At 35.5% G+C, this 22,759-nt stretch overlaps 2 protein-coding genes across 2 annotated transcripts; one reads left to right on the plus strand and one right to left on the minus strand.

The window, feature by feature from the left end:
- The first annotated feature begins 1,021 nt into the window (after positions 1 to 1,021).
- Positions 1,022 to 9,574, plus strand: LOC145595180 (glutathione S-transferase T1-like). The gene is made up of 7 exons (XM_081651563.1): positions 1,022 to 1,160; positions 1,253 to 1,326; positions 3,386 to 3,446; positions 4,437 to 4,490; positions 5,220 to 5,299; positions 6,998 to 7,203; positions 9,203 to 9,574. Exons 1-7 carry the CDS (start codon positions 1,096 to 1,098, stop codon positions 9,380 to 9,382), a joined length of 720 nt encoding a protein of 239 aa, XP_081507689.1. The 5' UTR covers positions 1,022 to 1,095; the 3' UTR covers positions 9,383 to 9,574.
- LOC145595173 (putative copper-transporting ATPase HMA5) lies at positions 9,550 to 13,398 on the minus strand. The gene is made up of 6 exons (XM_081651551.1): positions 13,181 to 13,398; positions 11,532 to 12,919; positions 11,204 to 11,458; positions 10,943 to 11,065; positions 10,277 to 10,756; positions 9,550 to 10,054 (listed from the first exon to the last, which is right to left on the minus strand). Exons 1-6 carry the CDS (start codon positions 13,311 to 13,313, stop codon positions 9,638 to 9,640), a joined length of 2,796 nt encoding a protein of 931 aa, XP_081507677.1. The 5' UTR covers positions 13,314 to 13,398; the 3' UTR covers positions 9,550 to 9,637.
- Between the last annotated feature and the right edge of the window lie 9,361 nt (positions 13,399 to 22,759).

Here is a 22,759-nt window from a genome sequence, read left to right on the forward strand (position 1 = left end):
GAACAAAACATTCATTCATGTATTGAATTAAAGCTAATGTATTTTTTTTAATATGAGAAAGATTAAATGAAATGACATGTGGCATTGGTGAAAAATTTAATTTACATGTGGCATCATGAGGATGATGGTTTGTGTTTTTAAATACTAAGTATAGAAGTATAGATATAGATATAGATGGTTGCTAAAAAGTTTTGGAAAAGGGTTCAATTTTGGCATTTCACGACCCATTGTAAAGCGCAAATAATACACACATGTCTTAGACCCCTTATGCACTTATCTTTGTTTCTACAATAAGTCTTGTGTAAGGTGGACTTACATTAAACATGATTGTATTTTACGGAGTAACGTGTAATTTTTAATGAATACATAGTATGAAGGCTAATATGATTAATCTAAATACTCCATCCGTCCCTAAATTACATTCCTCCTTTCTATTTTTGGTATTACAAAATTACATTCCTCCTTTCTATTTTTGATACTACATCCGTTTCGTATTAGTTGCAACTTTGGAATATTATATATCTCACAAATAATACCCCAAAGTTGCAACTAATACGAAACGGAGGTAGTAAGTTTTTTTTTAGTAAATCAACTCTCTTTTTTTGTTTTATATTTAATGCTTTCTCACTCATCCTTACCTAATCTCACTCATAATCCTTGTGCCAAATTACAATGAATATGATTGGTTAAAAATTTTCAATTAGGAGCATGTGATTGGTCCTTTTTTTTTTGCAAAGGATTGATGACATGTCATGAGTAATAACTAATCTATCTTTGTACTTCCTATTGCATTATCTAATTATTGTTATTTGTTTTATTATTTCCTCCTTAATTACCGTGTAAATTTCCAAAGAGTAATGTAATTTAGGGACGGAGAGAGTACATTATACTCGATATGTGTTTTTTTAATTGTGGTATGCTCATTATTAACGAAGTTAGAAAATTTCATTTGTTCAATAATACAGTAATATTTTTTTAAAGACAAATTCTGCCTGAAATAAGAACTTGTGTCGTTTTTATACCAATGAAAATTATGATACTTGTACAATAAATCCTGACCAATCCAGACTCCAGAGCAAAGGGGAAACACAAAAAATGACTCTGACAGTTTTTGCAGATCGAATGTCCCAGCCTTCTCGAGCTGTTATTTTGTTCTGCAAGTACTTCAATTCTCTTTAATCTGCTGTTTTCTTTAATTTCCTACTTTATTTATCATTTTATTTAATTTAATTTGTTTGCATTTTTGTTGCAGGCTTAACAAAATCGATTTCGAGGAGGTCAAAATTGATCTTTTCAAGCGCCAGCATTTATCTCCTGAATTCGCTGGTAACTCTTTTTTCTTCTTCTACTAATTTGATGTTGAATTTATTGAAATCAATTAGTTCTGGTTTTTTCAGGAACTTGTAGTAATAATTCATATAAAGTTTAATATTTGTATCAATTGGTTGTCAAATTCTTTTCCCATGCTCCCCAATTAGAAAGATAAATTAACATGTATATAATTCCACTCCCAAGTAATTAAATTTCTAAAACTTGTCAAAAACAAGACCCCCCTTTTTATTTTTTATTTTTTTGGTGTTACACCCGGTTCATCCTTTGAGTTAATCCGGATTCGGGGATCAGTTTGGGTGATTAGGTTCCACTTTATTTATTTATTTTTTTTTTTTTTTTTGGGGGTGTGAATTAGTGCTAAAATTTGTGTCAATCATGAGAAAAGTATATTATTATGCATAAGGTTTGATCCTATACCAATACAGAGTGGAAATGGGGAAGAATAATAGTTGGGGAGAGAATTCAACTTAGTAGCTCTTCATTAAAGGCCTGAGTCATGCTCTTTTATAGTTTTATGGGTGCGAGAACAAGAAGAGCGTTGTTAGCCTAATTACATAGCTTAATTCCTCTGCTTGTATGAGTAATTTGTTTGCCTAGGCTGTGAGTTGATCTGGAAGCGTACACGAACTGTTTTAAGATCATGATAGGGTAGAAATATATAAAGAGAAGCTTAATTTCAGTATTCATAACAAAGAGAAGCTAATTAACCTCAAGATTCGAAAAGGAGTGTAGGACAGTAGATCACGACCTCCTTTTATCTGCTCCCTTATGTTTTTCCTGATACCCCTATGACCCGGGCTAGGCGGACACCTTGAGAATCCCAATAACTGGCAAACCCAGAACCCTAAGGTAGGCTATGATCATGATAAAAATGCCGAATTGATCACTAATCCATTGAAAGAGCATCATCTCCCTCTAATCTATTGTATTGTAGAATTTGTAGTGACTCTTTTTAAAAATTTAGCATAGTAGTTTCAGCCTAAAAATCCAAATCATTCTTAGGAGTTTCCTCATTTTTTGTGTGTAGTGGTTACCCCTTTACCTTTGTTGAATTTTCTCTTCTTTCTTGTGAACATTGTTACTCCTTGCATTACATATAGTGGAAGCACTTCTAATGAAAGTCATTTTCATATTGGAACCCATAAGACGATTGCCTTAGAAGCTTCTAATGTTGGTAAATACGTTATTTAATGATTTCTTGGCCTTATATGTCACCCCTATGTTTGAAATTTGCCTGTTGCTGACATATTGGCATTCAAATGGATAATAAAAACCTCTAAAATATTGGGCTTCTTGTCATGTAGAATTTAAGGCTCTTAACTAACTGTCTGTCTGTCTGACTATACCAAAAGAGTCCTATAAGTGTAGGGCATTTGGCAAAATTAGTTTTTGGAGATTGAAGCTTAAATGTTATAATGAAGATAGAGAAAGGTGTTGGGTCTTTTGTGGAAAGTTTTGAAAATGATGATATAAAGGTCAACAATTGTGGAGAGAGATAGTGCTACAAATGTCAGGAACTATACTACGTCTCAAACATGAGAAAGGCAATATATGTAATTATATATATCCATTGTGGAATAGTAAGGGGTATGAAAAAGTGTTTGGGAGGAGACTTAAAATAATCAACTTTTATAGTGCTGATTTGCAATTAAACTTGTTTGTGTGAGAGAAGTTCATTTTTTTGTGAGAAAAAGAAGCTCTTTTACAGCTCAACTTTTCTGCTAGTATCTGCAGAAAGTAATACTATAAAAGTGGTTAGTTCTTTTTAGGTTGGTAGCTGAGATTGAATTGATAATATTTGGAGTATTTATCTTGAATATCTTTTACATTAACTGGAGATGTCTGCTGGTTGTTCATTTTATCTAAGCTTGTCATAATCTCTGCAAAGTCCATTTTGGTGTTTTACTAATTCTGCACCTTCTTTCTCTTCTTACTGTGTCTATTTATAACAATCTTCTTCCGGCTTCTGATGAATCTTGGATCTTTTTTTTGGGTTGCCTTTTTATTGCTGAAATCTATAACATGTATATTGTTCATGATCATTACATTTCAGAGATAAACCCACTGCAGCAAGTTCCTGCAATAATTGATGGAAGATTTAAGCTGTATGAAAGGTAATACTTAGATTTTGTCTCAGACTGGAATGGTCTCCATATGATGGTAGGATGTCATTTCCTTTCTCCCCCCCCCCCCCCCCCCCCCCCTCCTATTCTGTTGGCTAGTCTAGCATTTCCACAAGAGAATTCTCCCCCATTTAATTGATGACTAGATAGGCTGTTGTCATAGATTCCCCTATGAAGAAGGAACACAGACTTTAAGCCTCAGGGCATCCGAAAAAAAGTGAATATTATATTTCTTGATTGGAGCAGCAAGCATGAAAAGATCAATTTAACCTTTTCCCTTTCTCAAATCATATAGTGAGGGTAGAAGCTATTGTCCCGTCTCTGTTATCGAGACATTTGGATTTCTCCTCATAATTTGCCCCGACCATCTGTGTCTCATTTCTTGCGTGTTGTTGCTAGTCGTTGGATTGACTTATATTTTTTTGCTAGAATGGTTATTATGCATAAAATACCACAATGTGATGCTCAAACACTTAAATAATTGGGTCTTGGGTAGTTGGGTATGAAGCTGAAATGGAAATTCTCAATTTGAAGATGTAAGGACACTGAGTTGTTTGAAATAATATATGGTCGATGCAGCATCTTTCTCAACTTGGTGTTCTACCTTGCCTTTGAAATATTCTCTGGTTGCATATTTGCATCCTTCAAATCCATATAACATAATTAAGTTACTGCTAAGTAGAATATTGGAATCTTGCTGGAATGCGCGCTTTGTGAGGAGTGATTAACTGGTAATATTGGGTAAACTTTGATGTTAGAATAAAAAGTAATGGCTGCTTGCACCTGTTAATTTCTTGTCCTCGTTTGATCTATCTGCAATCATTAATGTTGTTAAAGAGCTTTTCTATAGATATGTGAGCATGCTGTTAAATCATTATGCTTAATCTGAAGTCAGTACACTGCCATAATTTTTAGCTTCGTTCAGTTTATATCTTATGTTATGTATTAAAATTAATTGACTATTTGCTTGAAAATTTCCAGTCATGCAATCCTTATGTACCTTGCTTATGCATTTCCTGGAGTGGCAGATCATTGGTAAGTCCATCCCCTTACCCTCACGAACCTCTGAATAGTTCTTTTTATCTATGTACTTTATACTATAAGAGACATCAATAATTCAATATGACACATATCATCTCCTGATGAATATTTTCCCACAAAAAGGTTTTCTTTCTTTCTTTTTTCTTTTTATTATAATTTATTTGACATTGAGTCTAATGTCTATAAATTACTTTATTTTTTAAACATACCAAATCTCATTGTATACGTTTTTTTTTTTTTTAATTTTTTTTTTTTTTTTTTTTTTTTTTTTTTTTTTTTTTAAATAAGTGAATCAAAATCTAACCATATATCTATATAAGAAAAAAAAACTATAAAAAATTGTCTAAACATGTCTAATATGGAAAAAATAACTGTCAATATTTAAACAACTTATTAGACCTCCAATGAAACCAAAAGGATAGGATAAACTAAAATGATTTGATTAAAAGTATGAATTATATAATAAAGTTCATTTCAAGTAATCATCTTCTTTTAGTAGAAGTCACGCTATTAGATATTTAGATTAATTATTATATAAACTAATTTTAATTCATTTATTATGCCAACAAATAAATAAAACATCTTCTTTCTAGAGATGTTGCACTATCTGCCTTATTATTTGGCATAATACTGGATTCCCTTTCACTTATCTGTTTGGCACCAATCTATACCCTATTACTCTTCATGCATCTATTCGTCATTGATGATATTTATTACTTGAAGGTACCCTGCTGATGTTAACAAGAGAGTTAAGATCCATTCAGTGCTGGATTGGCATCACTTAAATCTACGTTATGGAGCAAGTACTGTGATTTTCTTCTCCTGTTTTCCATTCTTGATGTGTCTATACTACATAAAATTTGGCAAACTAGATTCAATTATATTATCTACAACTATGAAATATCACATATGCTGTAAACTAGAAACAGATTCATGACATCACTGGTAGCCTATCCTTTTTTCCTAGCCTATGTTGTGGCTTTGTATGATATGCCAAATTTCAAAGCAGACTCCTTGTGTGCAGCCAGATAAATCTTTAGCAATTTTATGATGCCCTTTTTTCCCTTCCAGATTGCTTGATTGTTTGAATTAGGTGTGAAGCTGACATAGGAATTGTTAAAGTTGCGAGGATAGAGATTTTTGTCACATAATTTTTATGTTACTAGATGACATTGGCTCTCTCTACTTAGGTTCCATATGGTCCACTGCACAATGCTGTACTGCAAAATCGTTTTCCCCATTTTTCTGTTATATTGTTTGGATCGGTCTAGGAAAGGAAAAGTTGGGCTTCTTCCCAATATCTTGCAGCCTCTTGCTTTGAAGAATGATTTCATTTGCTTGCCCCTATGTCCTTTCAGATTTATTACCACCTTTTTCCTCTCTCCTTCTCTTCCCCCTTTTATAATCTCTCTCTCCTTCGTGGGGTGTAAATTTCTTTAATTAGTAGTCCTTTTTGCAAAATTAATGAGTTAATAAACTGGATAATAAGCTGGAATTATAGTAACAACTAACAAGCATGAAAAAACAATCAGAGAATTGTTTTGACAATTCTTGAAACTTTTTGGGTTAATTCCTGTGGTGATTCTGTGATGCATATGGTATCTACGAGAGTTGTGATGGAGGAAGAAAGAATTTTGGTTTGGAATGAAAATAAGTTCAAGGAAATTTTCTACGCTACCAATCAATGGAAAATTTATCAAAAATTGAGCCCCGCCCTAAAAATGTACTTTCTTCTGAGTTCTTGATAGGCGTACCTTTTCTGTATATCTTCCCAATTTTTCATTGGCGTTGACTCTCAAAATGTCAGGTGGTGGGCAATGGCTGGTATTATTTTGGGATCTGCGCTTCTGCCTTCTGGGCCATATTAGACGTCTCTATCTCACCCTCTGCAAGCATCCTTCCCCCATATGTTGATAAATCCTTAGTCGACATAATTGTTGTAATCCTTTTCTCTAGTGAGAGTCTGGTTCTCTTTTAGCGTCATGCGCCCTAGACCAGTTTGTTAGAGAGGAATACACAATGCCTGTCTGATCTCATCGTATGTATGCAATTACAAACTAGATTGGCATTTAGGCGATTTAGCTCAGCAGCACACACATTCTTTTATTCTGGATATCCTTAGGGATTTCTTTTCCCATTTTTTTCCCATTTTAAATGTTGTTTGAAAATCCTCCAATAATTAGATTTCCGGTTGCCATTATTCAAGACTACAGGATATGCCATCTAGATTTTTAGTCTTTGTGTATGTGCCGTTTAAATTGGAAATAATGGTCAAAGTCAAACTGCATGATGGTTTCCTATTTTGTCTTCTTGCTTATTGTGTAAACTCTCTTTGTTATTTGTTTTGTTCTTGTATTTGTTATTTGGGTGTGAATTTCACCATTTGGGATGTAAAGCTACGTGGCTGTCTTGTCAAGTTTTCTGATACTCTCTTTCTTGTTTTCAGTGCTTATGGATTTAGGTCCACAGTTATTTACAATGACTTGTTTTCTGCTGTCCAGTGAGATATGTTTTACATACCACACTTGGCCCAGCACTTGGCAGACCCTTAAATTCTGAAGCTGCTGCCAAAGCAGAGAAAACATTGGATTCGTCTTTGTCAAAAATTGAATCAGTCTGGCTCAAAGGAAGTGGAAAATTTCTGCTGGGTAGTTACCAGCCATCTATAGCGGACCTTAGCCTTGTCTGTGAAATCATGCAGTTAGAGGTGAGTAGTTTAAACTTTTTTTAGATGTTTTTCTGTTTTCATTTTAAAGTTGATTTTGCCTAATCATGACAATAGAATGTTCAAAGATAGGATGCAGTTAGAGGTGAGTAGTTTAAATCCTTGCTGTGGCACCGGTCATTATAGGATGCAGTCAATAGAATGTTGAAAATGCTTTTTTAATGTTGTAATTATATTGGTATGAGTAAGTTGCTGGATCTAGTGAATCCGTCAGGAACTGATGGGCTGGGACAGATGCTCTTGGTGCTGAAAAGAAAGGACTACTAGTAATTCGAAAGATCTAGTTTTATCTGTGAACATTGAGCACGTTCGATACTTATTCTTCAATGTATTTTATTTGTTAATATTAGGTGAATTTTCTCAACAACTGGATTAGATATACACCTTCCGATATTTTTTTTTTCCTCCTCTTATCGTAGACTCTTTTACATAGGTAATACTGAGAAAGGTGAATGGGTGTAAAAATGGATGATAAAGTAAGATAGAAAGATAGATGGAGTAAATAGGTGGGTGGATGGAAGAAAAGTTGGATAGACTAAGAGATTGCAAATGTGTTATGTGTATGTATTATGTGCTAAGGGGATTACTAGGGTTAATCAAATGGTAAAAGGTGTTTGCCAAGAACATAAATATAGAATAGGGGAGAAAGGGAAAAACACCTCAAATTGGAAATTGAGTAGAAAGGGGATACTCTAATGCGAAAATTTTGCTCATTAAAATTTAAACCAACTTATTTTCATTACATTAATGCCTCCTTTATATTGTACTAGGTTAGGTCCCATGCAATAATGCACAGTTCTTTAAATTCCAATATTTGTCATACTATTTTAAATAAACTCTTGGCTATTTGATTTAGTACAATTAAGGCTATTTACATTTTAGCCAATCTTTATTTACCTTATTAAAAATTTACATTAAATAAATTTAAACAAAAAAAAAATCAAAACTAAAAGACACACCAGAAGATGACACGTGTCATTGTTGGTGTGTCTTTTAGTATATAGTTATTGATGATTGAAAATGAAGTAATTTGACTTTCAATTGATTTACATTCAGCTTTGTCGAGAGGGCAGTGATAAACTGATCATCACCATTTTGCCTTTGATTGACAAAGTAATGATGGTTTGAAGGTCAAATTTGGTTACATGTTCAGTTAAAGGTAGCATTAGCTGCATTACTCTAAAAAAAAGGGTGATAGTTGTTTCAAAAAAAAAAATATTAAGATAGAAATGATATATATCAGGTACATCTGGACAAATATTTCTTATTAACTTTAATAAAGAAAAGTTTGCTACTATTACTGATAAAGATCGTATTGAGCATTGCTTTGCTTCCAATATAATTTATATAAGAAAGAACAACAAATGATAACTTGCTTATTATATAAGGCCCATGTTTGGTTTGATGTAAAATGTTTTCATGGAAAATAATTTTTCAATTTTTACCCATTTTCCTTTGTTTGGTTTAGGAAGGGGTGGAAAACAATTTTTCCAAGGGTTGAAAATTCCATCCTTAATGATGGAAAACATTTTCCTTCACAAAACAAGGTAAGCCACATTTTCCTCTCTCCTCCTTACCTCCTTTTTTACTTCCCTCTCATTCATCCTTACATTTCCAATCCTATTTTTTTTTTTTTTTTTTTCTTGAACTTTTTTTGTATGCAACCAAACATAGGAAAACTAATTTGCAATTGTGTTTTTCCTTGAAAATATGTTTTCCATGAAAACTAATTTTCCATTGAAAATGTTTTACATTAAACCAAACGGGGGCTAAGCGTAGACATTGTGTCTATTCTGTCTGATATGTAACCCAAAATTTTCAGTTCTCATTTGTGCCTTTTTATCGGTATATTTTGGTCTTTTTAGCATGAACGAAGCTCTTAAAGCTGGTATGGCTATAAGTAATTCTTAGATTCTTTCTGGAGCCAGTGTAAGCTAGTTAGCTAGCTAGAGTGACATTCAGTTTTTTTTTTTAATTTTAGGTTTTGGATGAAAAGGATCGTGCTAGGATACTTAGTCCATACAAGAAGGTTCAAGAGTGGATTGAAGCTACAAAGGCTTCAACACAGCCCCATTTTGATGATGTTCATGGGATTCTTTACAAAGCCAAGATAAAATTTCAGAAGCAAAGAGAAATTGCAACATTGCAATCAAAGATGTGAGGAATCTAATTCTAGAACATCCTCCTTACATTCTGGCTTTTGGTGTACAAAATACTAGAAGCTAAGAGAATTCTCGACTCTAGTATATGCTGTAATCTATACGTAAAAATACTAAAGAGAATTAGATGAAAGTTTATTTGGTCGAAACTCTTTTTTCAAGCCCCAATAATGAAGTTCAGTGTTTGATTCTTATCAACCCAACTTTAATATGAGTAGCAACAAGCCCCCTCGTCATATGGTGATAAATAGGCATTTTTACTCAACCCATATATCTGTAACTCCAACTGTGTCCAATATCTTTGGTCTTTTGTAGTTCTTCAGCAATAGAGATCCACAAACAACACTAACTGATGAGGCAGCCATTGCTGCTCCTGCAATCCATGGTGGTAAGCGGAATTTAAGTAAAGGGAACAAAACCCCTGCAGCAATTGGGATTCCTATCATGTTGTAACCCAATGAAAAAATATAATTCAAATGTATCCTAGAGAAAGTTTTTCTTGAGAGGTCGATGGCAGTTATGACATCCTCTAAGTTGCTCCTCATGAGAACAATGTCTGCTGCTTCTATGGCTATGTCTGTTCCTGCACCGATAGCCACTCCGACATCGGCTGCCACTAATGCAGGCGAATCATTAATACCATCTCCAACCATGGCCACTACGTAACCTTTAGCCTGCAACATATGTTATCAGTGAGATGGTGAAATACATATGATTGCAAGTTTTCGGTGAGTAGAACATGGTGTGACAGAGGTGGTATGAACGTGGCCAATAAGAGCTAAGAAGGAAAATTGTAACTTAAAATTTTTTCATTAATGGAAATCAAGGCCAAAATGTAAAGAATTCAAATAAAATCGAGTAATAGCTCCTCTAGCACAAGAGGGGCTCAAAATTACCTGTAATTCCTTCACCTTTTCTGCCTTTTGCTCAGGCTTGGCTTCAGCAACCACAGTTTCTATTCCTACTTGTTTAGCAATGGAGTTGGCTGTTCCCTTGTTGTCACCTGTCATCATAGTGCTCTTGACTTTCATAGTCTTAAGAATCGATATGACTTCGGGCGCACATGGTTTCAGAGCATCAGAAATTGTTATTACCCCTGCCAGTTCACCATTAATAGATACCAGTATGCCTGTTTGGGCCACACTTTCTGCTTCAGCGAGCATTTCCTCTGCCTCAGACGGAATGTTTATTTTCTGGTTCAACATCAGGTCCTTGTTTCCAACAATAATCTCTTTCTTCTTAACTATGGCCTTGACGCCGTGACCACTAATGGCAACAAAGTCCCTTGCTTCTTCCCAGGTTTGTTTTCCTTCATCTGCTTTTAACTTCCGAGCGTTCTCAACGATGGCCTTTGCTAATGGATGCTCGCTGTTGATCTTCCAGTTATACCCAAAGAATAGTGATTATTGGGATTAGCAGTGTGATAAAAGGTAAGGAAGTAAAACTATTTCCAATGAACTTTATAGGATGAACATTGATCGTACATTGTGATTTGTTAACACATACAGCAGTAAAAACGATTGTGGTCTGGGAATTAGTTTGTTCTATGAAGTGTATATTACCTCAGCAGCAGCTACCAATTCATAGAAGTCTTGTAACACCATTGGTCTCAGAAGTCGAGTGCTCACGACTACTGGTTTACCCTCTGTAAGAGTCCCAGTCTTATCGAACACAACGCAATTCACCTACAGCATAATGTTACAAATAAATCTTAAGCATGGGTGTACTTTAGTGGCCATCATTCTTTTTATCCTAGGAGCCTAGAAATTTGATACGTTATCAAGTTTTAAGTTATCAGATTCCATAATAAGACTATAACATACCTTATGAGCGATTTCAAGAGCTTGGCCTCCTTTGATTAGGACACCTTGAGAAGCCCCAACCCCTGTACCGACCATAACTGCAGTTGGAGTTGCCAAACCCAGAGCACAAGGGCAAGCAATAACTATAACTGAGATGCCAAACTGTAGTGCAAGCTCGAAGCTGTCCATGGATGAAGGTATCCATGATTTTGGGTAGCTGTGGAATTTTCCGGCTAGAAACCATGCCAGCCAAGTTGAAAATGCAAGAAATATGACCTGTGGGAATAAAGTACTAAATTAGAGTTGAAGGCGGTGAAAAAGTAAAATCGTTAAAATGTTGCTGACTAACCAAAGGCACAAAGTATCTTGATATACGATCTGCAAGCTTCTGCACAGGTGCTTTGGCCATCTGTGCTGACTCTACAAGGCGTACAATCTGAGAAAGTGTGCTTTCTGATCCAACGCGTGTTGCCTTAATATGTAACACCCCGTTTTGATTCAATGTCCCTCCTATTACTTTATCACCCTTCCTCTTCTGTACTGGGTGAGATTCTCCGGTAATCATGCTTTCATTCGTATAGCTCTGCCCCCAAACTACTAAACCATCACTAGGTATTTTAGCCCCGGGAAGGACTTTGAGCACATCATTCTTGTGTGTCAACTTGGTATCGATTTCTTTTTCGTTTAGGATATTCCCATCTGTATCAAGAGTTAACAATGTTGCTGTTTCAGGGGCCAAGTCCATTAGCTTGGCAATTGCTGCAGATGTCTTCCCTCTGGCCAAAGACTCTAGATACTTCCCTAGAAGTACAAAGGAAATGAGCATCGAACTTGTCTCAAAGAAATCTTTACCCTTAAACGTCTTAGAGGTAGCAGCTCTAAGCACTGTGTAGACCGAATAAAAGTAGGCTGCATTAGTCCCTAAGGTAATCAAAACATCCATAATAGGAGAACCATGCCTTAATGCTTTATATGACCCAGCATAAAATCTCCAACCGATTATGAATTGGACTGGAGTTGCTAACACCCACCTTAGCATCTCACCAACAGTAAGCATCTTCACAACTTTGGCATCAAGTACATGCTTAACACCCGGAATATGCTCAAAGATCATAGATGTCAAAAATACCGGGATCATGAATATTAAACTCCACAGGAATGATCGATAATACTGCTTCATCTGTTCCTGTTTGTGAGAATCCCTTTGCTGTTCTTCAGGATATATCATCACCTTGAATTGCTCTGATCCAGTTGACTCGATCACTTCAATAAATTTTCTAGGTCCTGTAATACCAGACTTGTAGGAAAGTGAGATTTTCTGAAGTTTCAGATCCATACCTATAATTTGAACACTAGGAAGTGCTTCCAGTGAGGTTTCAACCAATTTCCAAGATTGGTCAGTTTCTATACCTTCAACCTTTAGGTGCACTTCACTTCTATCTTCTCCTGTGCTGATAAGTACAGCTTCAAACCCGCTATCTTCCACAGCTTGAAGCAGCTCATTGTAGCCAACCAGCTCCGGATCAAAATGAATTTCGGCTTCTTCAGTTGCTAATGCAATCTGAGCCTTTTTAACACCATTAACTCCCAGAAGATTACCTTGAATGGCATCTACACAAGTAATGCATGTCATGCCCTTTATGTGTACCATACATACTTGATTTCTTCCATTACTAATCTCATCATTAATCAATGCAGTCTGGAAGCCTAAATCTGCAATGGATTTGCATACTTTTTCTTCCTGTAGAATCAGACAATTTCGATTTGTCAGCATTCCTAACAATGGTGTGATAGTTTGACTTAAATAGTCTTGGGTGTATGATACATCTAGGTGTAGGTGTTATCATTTAAACCATTAATATCGTCAACAGCCTTAGCAGCTTTGATTATCTGCTTATATTCTTTAAGTATCCGACGAATTTAGAGAACTAAAGCAGTTCAAGCTAAGTGTTCAACCAACTAATAAAAAAAAGTAAAAGATAGGTAGACAGATGATGCTCACATTAACAAAAGAGGGATTGAAAAGGACTTGTGCCCTGCTATTTGGAACATCAATGATAGCCTCTACAATACCGGGAAGTTGCTTAATAGCTTTCTCGACAGAAGCAGCACTTGCAGAAGTCATTCCCATCACTGAAAACACAGCTTTCGATTAACCCTCCCGTCTTTTCTGTAACAAAAACCCCTTTCAGGGATTTTGGCATGAAGGGGATTGAGTTTCTGGCGACAAATCTATCCTGCAGCTGTTACTGCGTATGCATGGTAACGCGAAGAGTTTTGGTGTTGCCATGGATTCTCACTCTCCTCTTCCTCGGTTCCTCCTAAAGTAAATCTCGCTCCGTATGTATTGTTGTTTTTCAATTACAGCTGACAAAAACTTGTACTCCGTGAAAGTATAAAAATGCATGCAAAGATTTTTCTGTATGACCAGAATGTTCAAACTTTTGAAATTCTAGTTATGCCAGTGAAGATGATAGTTATTCGAAGTCAAACAATTAGCGAATGTGATGAACTGTTGACTTGTCGAGCATCACGGAGGTTGGATTTTTTTTTTTTTTTCTTTTTGGTGTTCACAAGGGCAGAGTGAGAATCAAACCCAAGATAGATTGAAATCTTAAGGGAAGCTCTATCCACTTGACCTATCCCTCACTCTCATGGAGGTTGGATTCGAACACTAAGAAAATGAGAAAAGTTTCATTTGAAAATTATTTAGGAACAAAGGAGTAGTTTCTTTGGTTTATTATTTTAAAGTGAATTTTTTATGTTTTCTAGTGCAGGTGATTTTTTGGAGGATGTTTTAATGGCTACCAAGACCAGGCCAAGAGAGTTTAGTTTTGTAATCTTGCACTCCGTAATGATTTTACATATAAAATTTTCAATTAAGAGGATAATCTTGTCACATTCATTTGTTTGACTATAAAAACAAAACCCAGTTTCTCTATTTTGTTCTTTTGCATCTAAATAAAAATAAAAATTAAAGTCGTTAATATAATCAAATTTGCTTAAAAATTTAAAGTTGTTTTAATGAACATATCAAAGGTTTTTTCTAGATAACTGGTGTTTCAAGTCCTCAAAGATCGGAAAGATTAATGAGCAATATGCTTACTTTTATCAAAGATTGATAAGTACTTTTAAGTGAAAAAAGTCAAAGTGCTTTTGGTCACGTGACTTTTTTTTAATTTACTATGAGCTCTTTTAAGACGGTGATTTCCTTATCCTTTCTCCTACACTTTTAATAAGTTTGAATAGTGAGAGGTATCGATTTATTAGGTTTTATCTATGTACCCCTATAAATTACTTTTGGGGTGAACTTTGAAAAGTATGAAGAACATGATTCAGAATTTGCGTGTGGATCATTGCTTTTAGCTTTGTTGCTGACAGATATAACTATAGATTATGTTTCACAATTTGAAATACTCCATATTTTGCTAAACTAACAAATGCCAAGAGAATGTTGTACACATTATGCATAGAGGAAACATATATATGATCTGTAAAGAGAGTAACCTGATCATAAAACTGATTGAGCTTATTGTTTGCTGCTCCGGCCTCCCCTCCCGCCCATAACGTTCAGAGTTTGATTTCGATCTGAACCAACGTTTACGTGTACAACATGGAAGGGAAAGAATTGGAGCACTTTCTTGGCACTTTATGAACCTATTTACAATTTCATGATTTAGCCAAGTATAAGCAGAACTTCGTTCAGCTTATTGATACTTTTACCAGTACATATTTACAAAACTAGTAGTAGCTAATCATTCATCATATCATGTACTAATATGCATTTTCACTCAACCCTTATTTAATTTCCTTAACTTGAAGGGTGTTCAATATCTTTAATTTTTTGTAATTCTTCAGCAAGAGTGACCAACAAACAACACTGACTGATGGAGCAGCCATAGCTGCTCCTGCAATCCAGGGTGGTAAGCGGAATCTTAATGAGGGGAACAAAGCTCCTGCAGCAATTGGGATGGAAATATCCAGTGGATCACCCGCTCATCCGCTCCACCCGTCTTATTGGATGGGTGAAAAACCCGGTTTAAACGGATGATAGGCGGGTGATGGATTAACGGATGCGGGTGATGGATCGGATTCGGTGGAAAATTTTCACCCATTACCCGATCCATTAACCCGACCCTTCACCCGAATTTTTTTTAAAAAAAAAACAAAACTTTTTTTCAATTTATGAAATCTTTATAATGGGCCAGGCCCAACTGAAGCTAGCTAATATCCTAAGTCAGTATTTTTATTCCTAAGCTAATTTTCTAAACCCTAACCTTACAAAAAAAAAAAACCACCAGAGCTCTCTCTTATCTCTCTCTCTTGCCTCTCTCTCACGGGGGCACCTCTACAACAAGGAAAACGACGATAGCAGCAACTCCACGTCTCCAACTATAGCAGCAACTCCACGGTAGCAGCGACTCCACGTCTACAACTATATACGATTTTTTAAAGGGTTTTTAGGGTTTTGTTCATTCAAATTAAATTACATATGTTGTTGAATTGTTGTAATTGTTGTTGCTAATTTCGGCATTGTTAATTCGAAATTAATTCGAATTTTTTGCTTGTTTTTAGGGTTGATATATATGAATCATATTTTTTCACAAATTTCAGACTTTTTTTTCACGAATTGCTATAACTTTTTGTTAATTGGCTGCTTGTGTTTAGGGTGCTGCTTGTTTAATTAATTGTTGATGTAAATTTGCTGCTAATTTAGGTATTGGAATTTGGATATCTATGAATTATGAGTTTATGTGTTAAAAAATCATCCCATAATTAAATAGTTTGATATTTCGATGAGTCAATGACGGTTGGGATGCACTAAATGTTACATAATTTTTAATCTAAAATGCTCATATTATACATCCGATTATCACCCGAACCATCCATTTCACCCGTGGGTGATGGATGGATGGATTCGGGTGGATGTTATACTGGGTGGTGGATGGATCGGGTGGGGTGGATGGATGCGGGTGACGCTTCACCCGCTCCGATCCCGATCCGAACTCGATCCATTTCCATCTCTAATCATAGGTTGTATAGATATACTCTTTACTCTTAATAGAAACACCAAGGATTTACATTCTTGACATGGTATCAGATCCAAGTTCACGATATGGGACCTTAAATAGCCAAAGTTCGCTGGGCCAATAGCCCTTCCATGTGAGGTGGAGTAAAGAAGCACTCTAGCCCGATAAATCACATGAGACAGAGTTAAAAAAGACATTGCATGTGAGGGGGAGTGTTGAATAATAAACCTCCCAGGTATCACCACATGTAAGTGTCTCACATTGGTTGAACAAGAGAGAGTTAAACACTTTATAAGGCTAAGGGGCTACTCCTCCTATTGCCATATGGTTTTGGGATGGAACCTCCTTTGGACTTGTGAAGTGGACTCTCTCTCTTGGTTTGCGAGTGTTGCCCAGACCCGTATGAGGTTGATAACTGGTTGGTTAATTTTTCTTGGTGGCTCTCCGATTTCTTGGAAAACCAAGAAACAACCAACTGTTGCTAAGTCTTCATTAGAGGCAGAGTACCGTTCTATGTCCTCCGCTTCTGATGAGTTGAAGTGGTTGAAGGCACTTTTGGTAGTCTGGGTGTGGCTTATCCTCATGCAATGAATCTATTTTGTGATAGTCAGTCGACCTTGTACATCGCGCAAAATCCAGTGTTTCATGAGCGTACTAAACACATTGAGATCGATTGTCACTATGTTCGTGATGCCATTCAAGATGGTATTATTGAAACTTTTCATGTGCGGACGACGGAGCAACTAGAGGATATATTTACGAAGGCATTGGGCAAACGACAATTTTTGTGTTTATTAGACAAGTTGGGCATTTGTGATTTGCATGCTCCAACTTGAGGGGGGGGGTGTTAAACCAAATAACCTTTGTAATTAGTTAGCTATCGGGCTTACGTTTAGGCCCTATCATAAGTTGTATATATATACTCCTTACTCTTAATAGAAACACCAAGGATTCACATTCTTGACAAATTGCCACTCCGACATCAGCAGCTACTAATGCTGGTGAATCATTAATACCGTCTCCAACTAACCATTGCCACTACATAACCTTCAACATGTGTTTACTATCAGTGAAGTACTATATCGCAAATATCAAAGGATTAACTGAAGGTAATACTTCTAAATTATGCTTGTTAGTCTCTTTTGAATAGAGGAAAGAAGAGTAATCAAAATCTGACCTGTAATTCCTTTATTTTCTTTGCTTTCTACTCAGGTTTAGCTTCAGCTATCACAGTCTCAATTCCAACTTGTTCGACAATGGAGTTGGTCGTCCCCTTGTTGTCACCGGTCACTATAATGCTCTCAACATTCATGGACATAAGAATAGATATGACTTCAGGTGCACTCGGCTTCAGAGGATCAGAAATTGCTAACTTCATGACTAATGGATACCAGTATGCATGGTTCAGCCTTACCTTCGGCTTTTGAAAGCAATTTCTCTGCCTCTACTGGGATGGTGATTCCTTGGTTTAACATCAAGCTCTTATTTCCGATAAGAATGTCCTTGTTATTGACTATGGCCTTAACACCATGACCACTAATGGCCATGAATTCCCTTGCTTCTGCCCAAGTTTGGTGTTCTTTGTCTTCACTAAATTTCTTGGCATACTCGATGATGGCTTTTGCTAATGGGTGCTCACTATTGACCAGGAGAGAATTAAATGGTTGTTGGTTATTTGGAAAACGGGGAATATCGACTCTATTTATAAAGAAAAATCAACAGAAAAGATAAGGATTTAATCCAAATCCGACGCGGAGTAAAACAGGCGTCATCGCGGCGCGATAGGGTTATCGCAGTGCGATGGGGGTATCGCGTTATGATGATTCTATCTCCGAACAATGCCCAACGATATATTTTTGGAAGATAGGGTTCGTACGGAATCCGACCTACAATCAAATTGGGTTAGTCGAATATCTGTAATTATTCTTATTAAATACGTATAAAATATATTTAAAACACTTGTTTTATTCGAAATAAATTTTTTAATCATAATTATATAGGGTTTTTACATTTATGTTAGTTTTTATATCTTTTTCTTAGTCTTTTTGGTTGTTTTGTATATTTACATAAGTCATCATTTATCGCTCTATTAGGCTTCGTTTGTGTATTTCTTAATGTTTCAGGTGATCAATTTCATAGTCATTGGATATTTTCGAAGTGTTTGAAGATGATTTGAATGATATTTGAATGGAAATCGATGGACGAGTTCATTGGTCGAGGGATTTATGCTTGTGGATGTTGGCTCTAAGGATTTTATGCATGGGAAATGAATATATCATCCACAAGAGTCGCTATGAACCTTTCGGAAACGAATTTGAGTTAGAAACAGAGAAAAACGAAGGCTTGCAAGGTATCAAAAATGACCTTTGCTCACTGTTTTGATCATAACTCGAGTTCTACAGATCGGATTGAAGTGATTCAAGTTGCGTTGGAAACTAAAATTAAGAGCTTTCCAATGATAGGTCACACGCATCGAGAAGCTTCCTAGAACAGAAGTTATAAAGGTTTAAATCCAATTGATGCATTCAGCCACCCGCGGGATCTTGCTGCGGGTATGTCCTGCGACCACTCGAAGGCTGTTGCCGCTGCTGACAGGGCACGAGAACCACCCTGCAGCCGCGGGTTTGGTCGAGTGGTGATGAGCCACGAGCAGCCTTGAATTCTCACGTTCCACGTCATCGCTTATCATCCAATAATATTTTAGCTTATGTATTTATTTCTATTTTAATTAGCTTAGAATCAGGCTTTAATATAAATACTTGAGAGGATTTTATTTGGTCTCTTATACTTTATTTTATGCTTGAACGTTCTTTTGAGTTTTTCTTCCTCCATTGTTAGACCCTAGATTTTGCTCTTCAGTAATTCAATCATTGAGATATTTTATTCAATCTTTCGTTCTTTATTTTATTAATTATGAATGATAGTTTATTTATCTATTTTGTTTTGTTTATTTCAATTATGTGAGTAGCCGTTTTCTAGATCTAAGTGAGGGAAATCATGTTTATAACTTTTATTTATACTTATTTATTTATGAATTAGGGTTTGATTAATTCCAATTGATTTGTGCTTTATTGTTTGATTCATGTAATTGGCTAATATCATGAGTTGATTATTTAGCGACCGAACTACATATATTAATTCAAAAGCGTTAATTCTCGACAATAGGATTAACAAGTGCTTTAACTATTCGACCTAGTTTGTTTATTAATGGATTGTTTGCATTTTTAGGACCAAATATATGCCCTAGACTTTAATTTATCAGATAACAACCTTATTTTTATTATTGTCATACTTTAGTTAATTGATCATCAAATCACTCTTTGTTTATTGAAATAGTTTATATAATAGGGATTCGACCCGTATTTGCTAAGTCTCAGTCAATACCGTGCACTTGCGGTATAACTTTTTATTCATCAATTTTCTTTTCAAAAATAGGATAATTAACAAATTACGTAAAACTTATTTGTGAATTAACAAATTACGTAAAACTTAAACAAATCTTAATGACTTTAGAAATATTAATGGACCCTCCACATCGTTCGATAATCAATGGCGGGAAATGTATTCATCACTGAGTTTGGTTTTTGGGAGACACAATCAAGTATCTATAGGTGTTCTAGTTTAAATTTTGGTTACTACCTTTCAATCTCAGTCTCGTAAATACCTCATGCTCCGTAGATAAATTATGGATGTCTATTATGAATTTAACAATAAGCATGCGCAAAACAATCTTTATTTATGCATGCCTAAACTGACTAAAAGGTAGATGAATTGAGCTGATTATTCTCTTGCCCTCGCACTTTATTGGGTCTTACGGCTGAGTCCGGTAACTCTGGCTTTATCGGATGGGTCATTTTGGTTAGAAAATCTGTTGCCACAGATGCAGAGGTTTCAGAAGATGTTATTATATTTGATTATGTGCATAAGATCGACTTTTCAAGCATTATTAGAGTAGAATAAGGTCTTGTTCCCCCTCTTTTCATTTTGATAGTTGAAAAGTTGGCAATACTGTAAAATCTAAGGAAAATAGTCAAAATACAAACTTTGAGTAATCCGCCAAAAACAAATCAAATTTTAATTATTTTTTAATAATACAAACTTTGAGGTTATCCGCTTTAAACAAGTTAAAACCGATTAGTTACCTCGTGAATAGGTTATATAGCACGTGACATTGTATTATATTTTTAAAACTATTAAACAACTTTATAAGATAAATAAAAAAATTAACCGGCTAAATAAGTTGTAGTTAAAATAACTTGTTTAAAACAAATATCCCTCAAAATTTGTATTATTTAGAAATAATTAAAAGTTTGACTTGTTTTTAGCGGACCGCACAAAGTTTGCATTATTTTTGACAATTTTTCCTAAAATCTATATTCAACCAATTCCACCTTTTGTACCCTTGCATAATTGTCAGCGGCGGTGGAGAGCCTTCGATTGAGTGTCGACAATTCGTCAAATTGCTTTGTGACACGTTTAGGGTTCCGTCTTTCTTTTTAGGAGATTGCAATCCGTACGGATATGAGATTTTTCGAACCTATAAGTAGGATGCGAAGATTTTTCTGTATAACCAGAACGTTCTAACTTTTGAAATTCTAGTTATGCTAGTGAAGAGTGATAGTTATCGGAAGTCAAACAATTAGCGAATGTGTTGTACTGTTGACTTGTCAAGTATCATGGAGGTTGGATTCTTTTTTTTTTTTTTTTTTTGTCAGAGAGCCACAAATGCGAAGTGAGAATCAATTAGTATTTTTTTTTTTTGACAAATGTACTCAATTTTTTTTTTTTTGACAAAAAATTGATCAATTATGAAGATAATCTTGTCACATTCATATGTTTGACTATTAAAAAAAATCCGTTTTCTCTATTTTGTTCTCGTACATCAAAATAGAAATAAAAATAAAAATTACAGTTGTTAATATAATCAAATTTGCTTTGAACATCAACGCCCTTCCACATTTAATAATTTAATGAACACATCAAAGTTTTTTCTGGATAACTGGCGTTTCAAATCCTCAAAGATCGGAAAAATTAATGAGCTTTGATAGGTACTTTTGGTGAAAAATGTCAAAGTGCTTTTGGTCACCTGAATTTTAAAATTTACTATGAGCTCTTTCGAGGTGGTGATTCCCTAATCTTTTCCCCTAGTTTGAATAGTGAGAGGTATCGATTTATTAGGTTTTATCTATGTACCCCTAAATTACTTTTGGGGGTGAACTTTGAAGAGTATAAATAACATGATTCAGAATAAAAGTCGGGGCGTTACAAGGATACTTCTCTCTCTACAAAACCCTCACCGCCTCACCACCGCTATGTCCACCACCTCGTCTCTTTCTCTGTTTGCTCGCCGACGATAGGCGCTCCTTATCCTAGCTGTCGCCGGCGAGGCTAGTAGCCTGTCTATAGTTTCTTTGTTTGGTTGTTTCTCTTCGCCTCTTTCAAAGTACGGCTGACGACGAGGGTGATCGTTCGGAGCAACGTTGTATTCTCTATTTCTAGGTGTTTCGTTCCCTTTCCCGTTGTTTACTGCTCTTTTCTTTTTCGTTTCCTTTGGTTTAGCTTTCTTTGTCCTTTTATGCCTTTTATTTTCCTTCTCTGCTTGCAACTTTCTTTAGGAGTTTAGTTGTGGTTGTTCTGGTTTTATATTTTGTTTTCCTTTTGTGTTTTTTTCTCCTTCAAAGGTGTGATCTCTATTGGTTTTGTTTTAGAGTTTTGGAGTAATTGGCATCAGTTCTTTGCTCTATAATCATATTTTACGTTTGAAAGAATAAAGGTGTTGTCTCTTTTGCTTTGTAGTAGCTGGTGAGATGGTGTGTTTGGTGGAATTCTCTTTTCTCTTTGGTTGTTAGTTGTTCTTCTAGGTGCATATCCTACTCTTACTCTGTTTCTAGTTTTGATTATGGAGTTATTTCCTGCTTTCATTTCTTTTCATCTTCCGGATGATTTTAATGATGAAAGTATCATCCACTTCCTTTCCTCTATGGATAAACCCAGTGACGTCGTAGTTCGTTCCTCGGAGTTCAAGGAGCAAGGGAACTCCTTGTTCAAGGCTGACAAGTTTAAACTTGCCTTTTCCAAGTATGAGTTGGCTAGTAAATGGTTATGTTTTACTATGCCGTGTTTTATGGAAGCTTTTGCTTCGTTTCGATCTTTGGCTTTTGCTCTGCATCTTAATCTTGCGGCTTGTGCTTTGAAGCTTCTTGATTATTCTACTGTTGTTAAGCTTTGTTCCTTCGTGTTAGGGCTTGATTCCGATCATATAAAGGCTCTTTATAGGAGGGCTTCTGCGTATCAAGAATTGGGCAAGCTTCGTTTCGCTAGAAAGGATCTGGTTAAGGCTACTAAAAGTGATCCTAATAATACAGACGTGTTAACAAAGTTGCATTGTGTTGAAGGTTTGTTACAAGATGTGTCTTTAGTCGATCAAAAACAAAGGGGTAAGTTGGTCAAGTCTGTTACCCAAGTTGAGTCGACTTCTCAAGTTCCTAATGACTATGTAGTTGGTTGTGAGGTAAACAAGGATTGTTGTTCTGCGGAAGTGGTTCAA

Source organism: Chenopodium album, chromosome 2 (assembly GCF_948465745.1).
Source record: "Chenopodium album chromosome 2, dcCheAlbu1.1, whole genome shotgun sequence".
NCBI lineage: Eukaryota > Viridiplantae > Streptophyta > Magnoliopsida > Caryophyllales > Amaranthaceae > Chenopodium > Chenopodium album.

What these genes read in the sequence shown, in the direction of transcription:
- LOC145595180 (XM_081651563.1), top strand. Translation starts at nt 1,096, where the DNA reads ATGACTCTGACAGTTTTTGCAGATCGAATGTCCCAGCCTTCTCGAGCT. An exon ending in TTTATCTCCTGAATTCGCTG is followed by an intron (nt 1,327 to 3,385) that starts GTAACTCTTTTT and finishes ATTACATTTCAG; the next exon opens with AGATAAACCCACTGCAGCAA. An exon ending in GTGAAATCATGCAGTTAGAG is followed by an intron (nt 7,204 to 9,202) that starts GTGAGTAGTTTA and finishes TTTTAATTTTAG; the next exon opens with GTTTTGGATGAAAAGGATCG.
- LOC145595173 (XM_081651551.1), bottom strand. Translation starts at nt 13,313, where the DNA reads ATGGGAATGACTTCTGCAAGTGCTGCTTCTGTCGAGAAAGCTATTAAG. An exon ending in CAAGATACTTTGTGCCTTTG is followed by an intron (nt 11,459 to 11,531) that starts GTTAGTCAGCAA and finishes TTATTCCCACAG; the next exon opens with GTCATATTTCTTGCATTTTC. An exon ending in CTCTTGAAATCGCTCATAAG is followed by an intron (nt 11,066 to 11,203) that starts GTATGTTATAGT and finishes ATTATGCTGTAG; the next exon opens with GTGAATTGCGTTGTGTTCGA.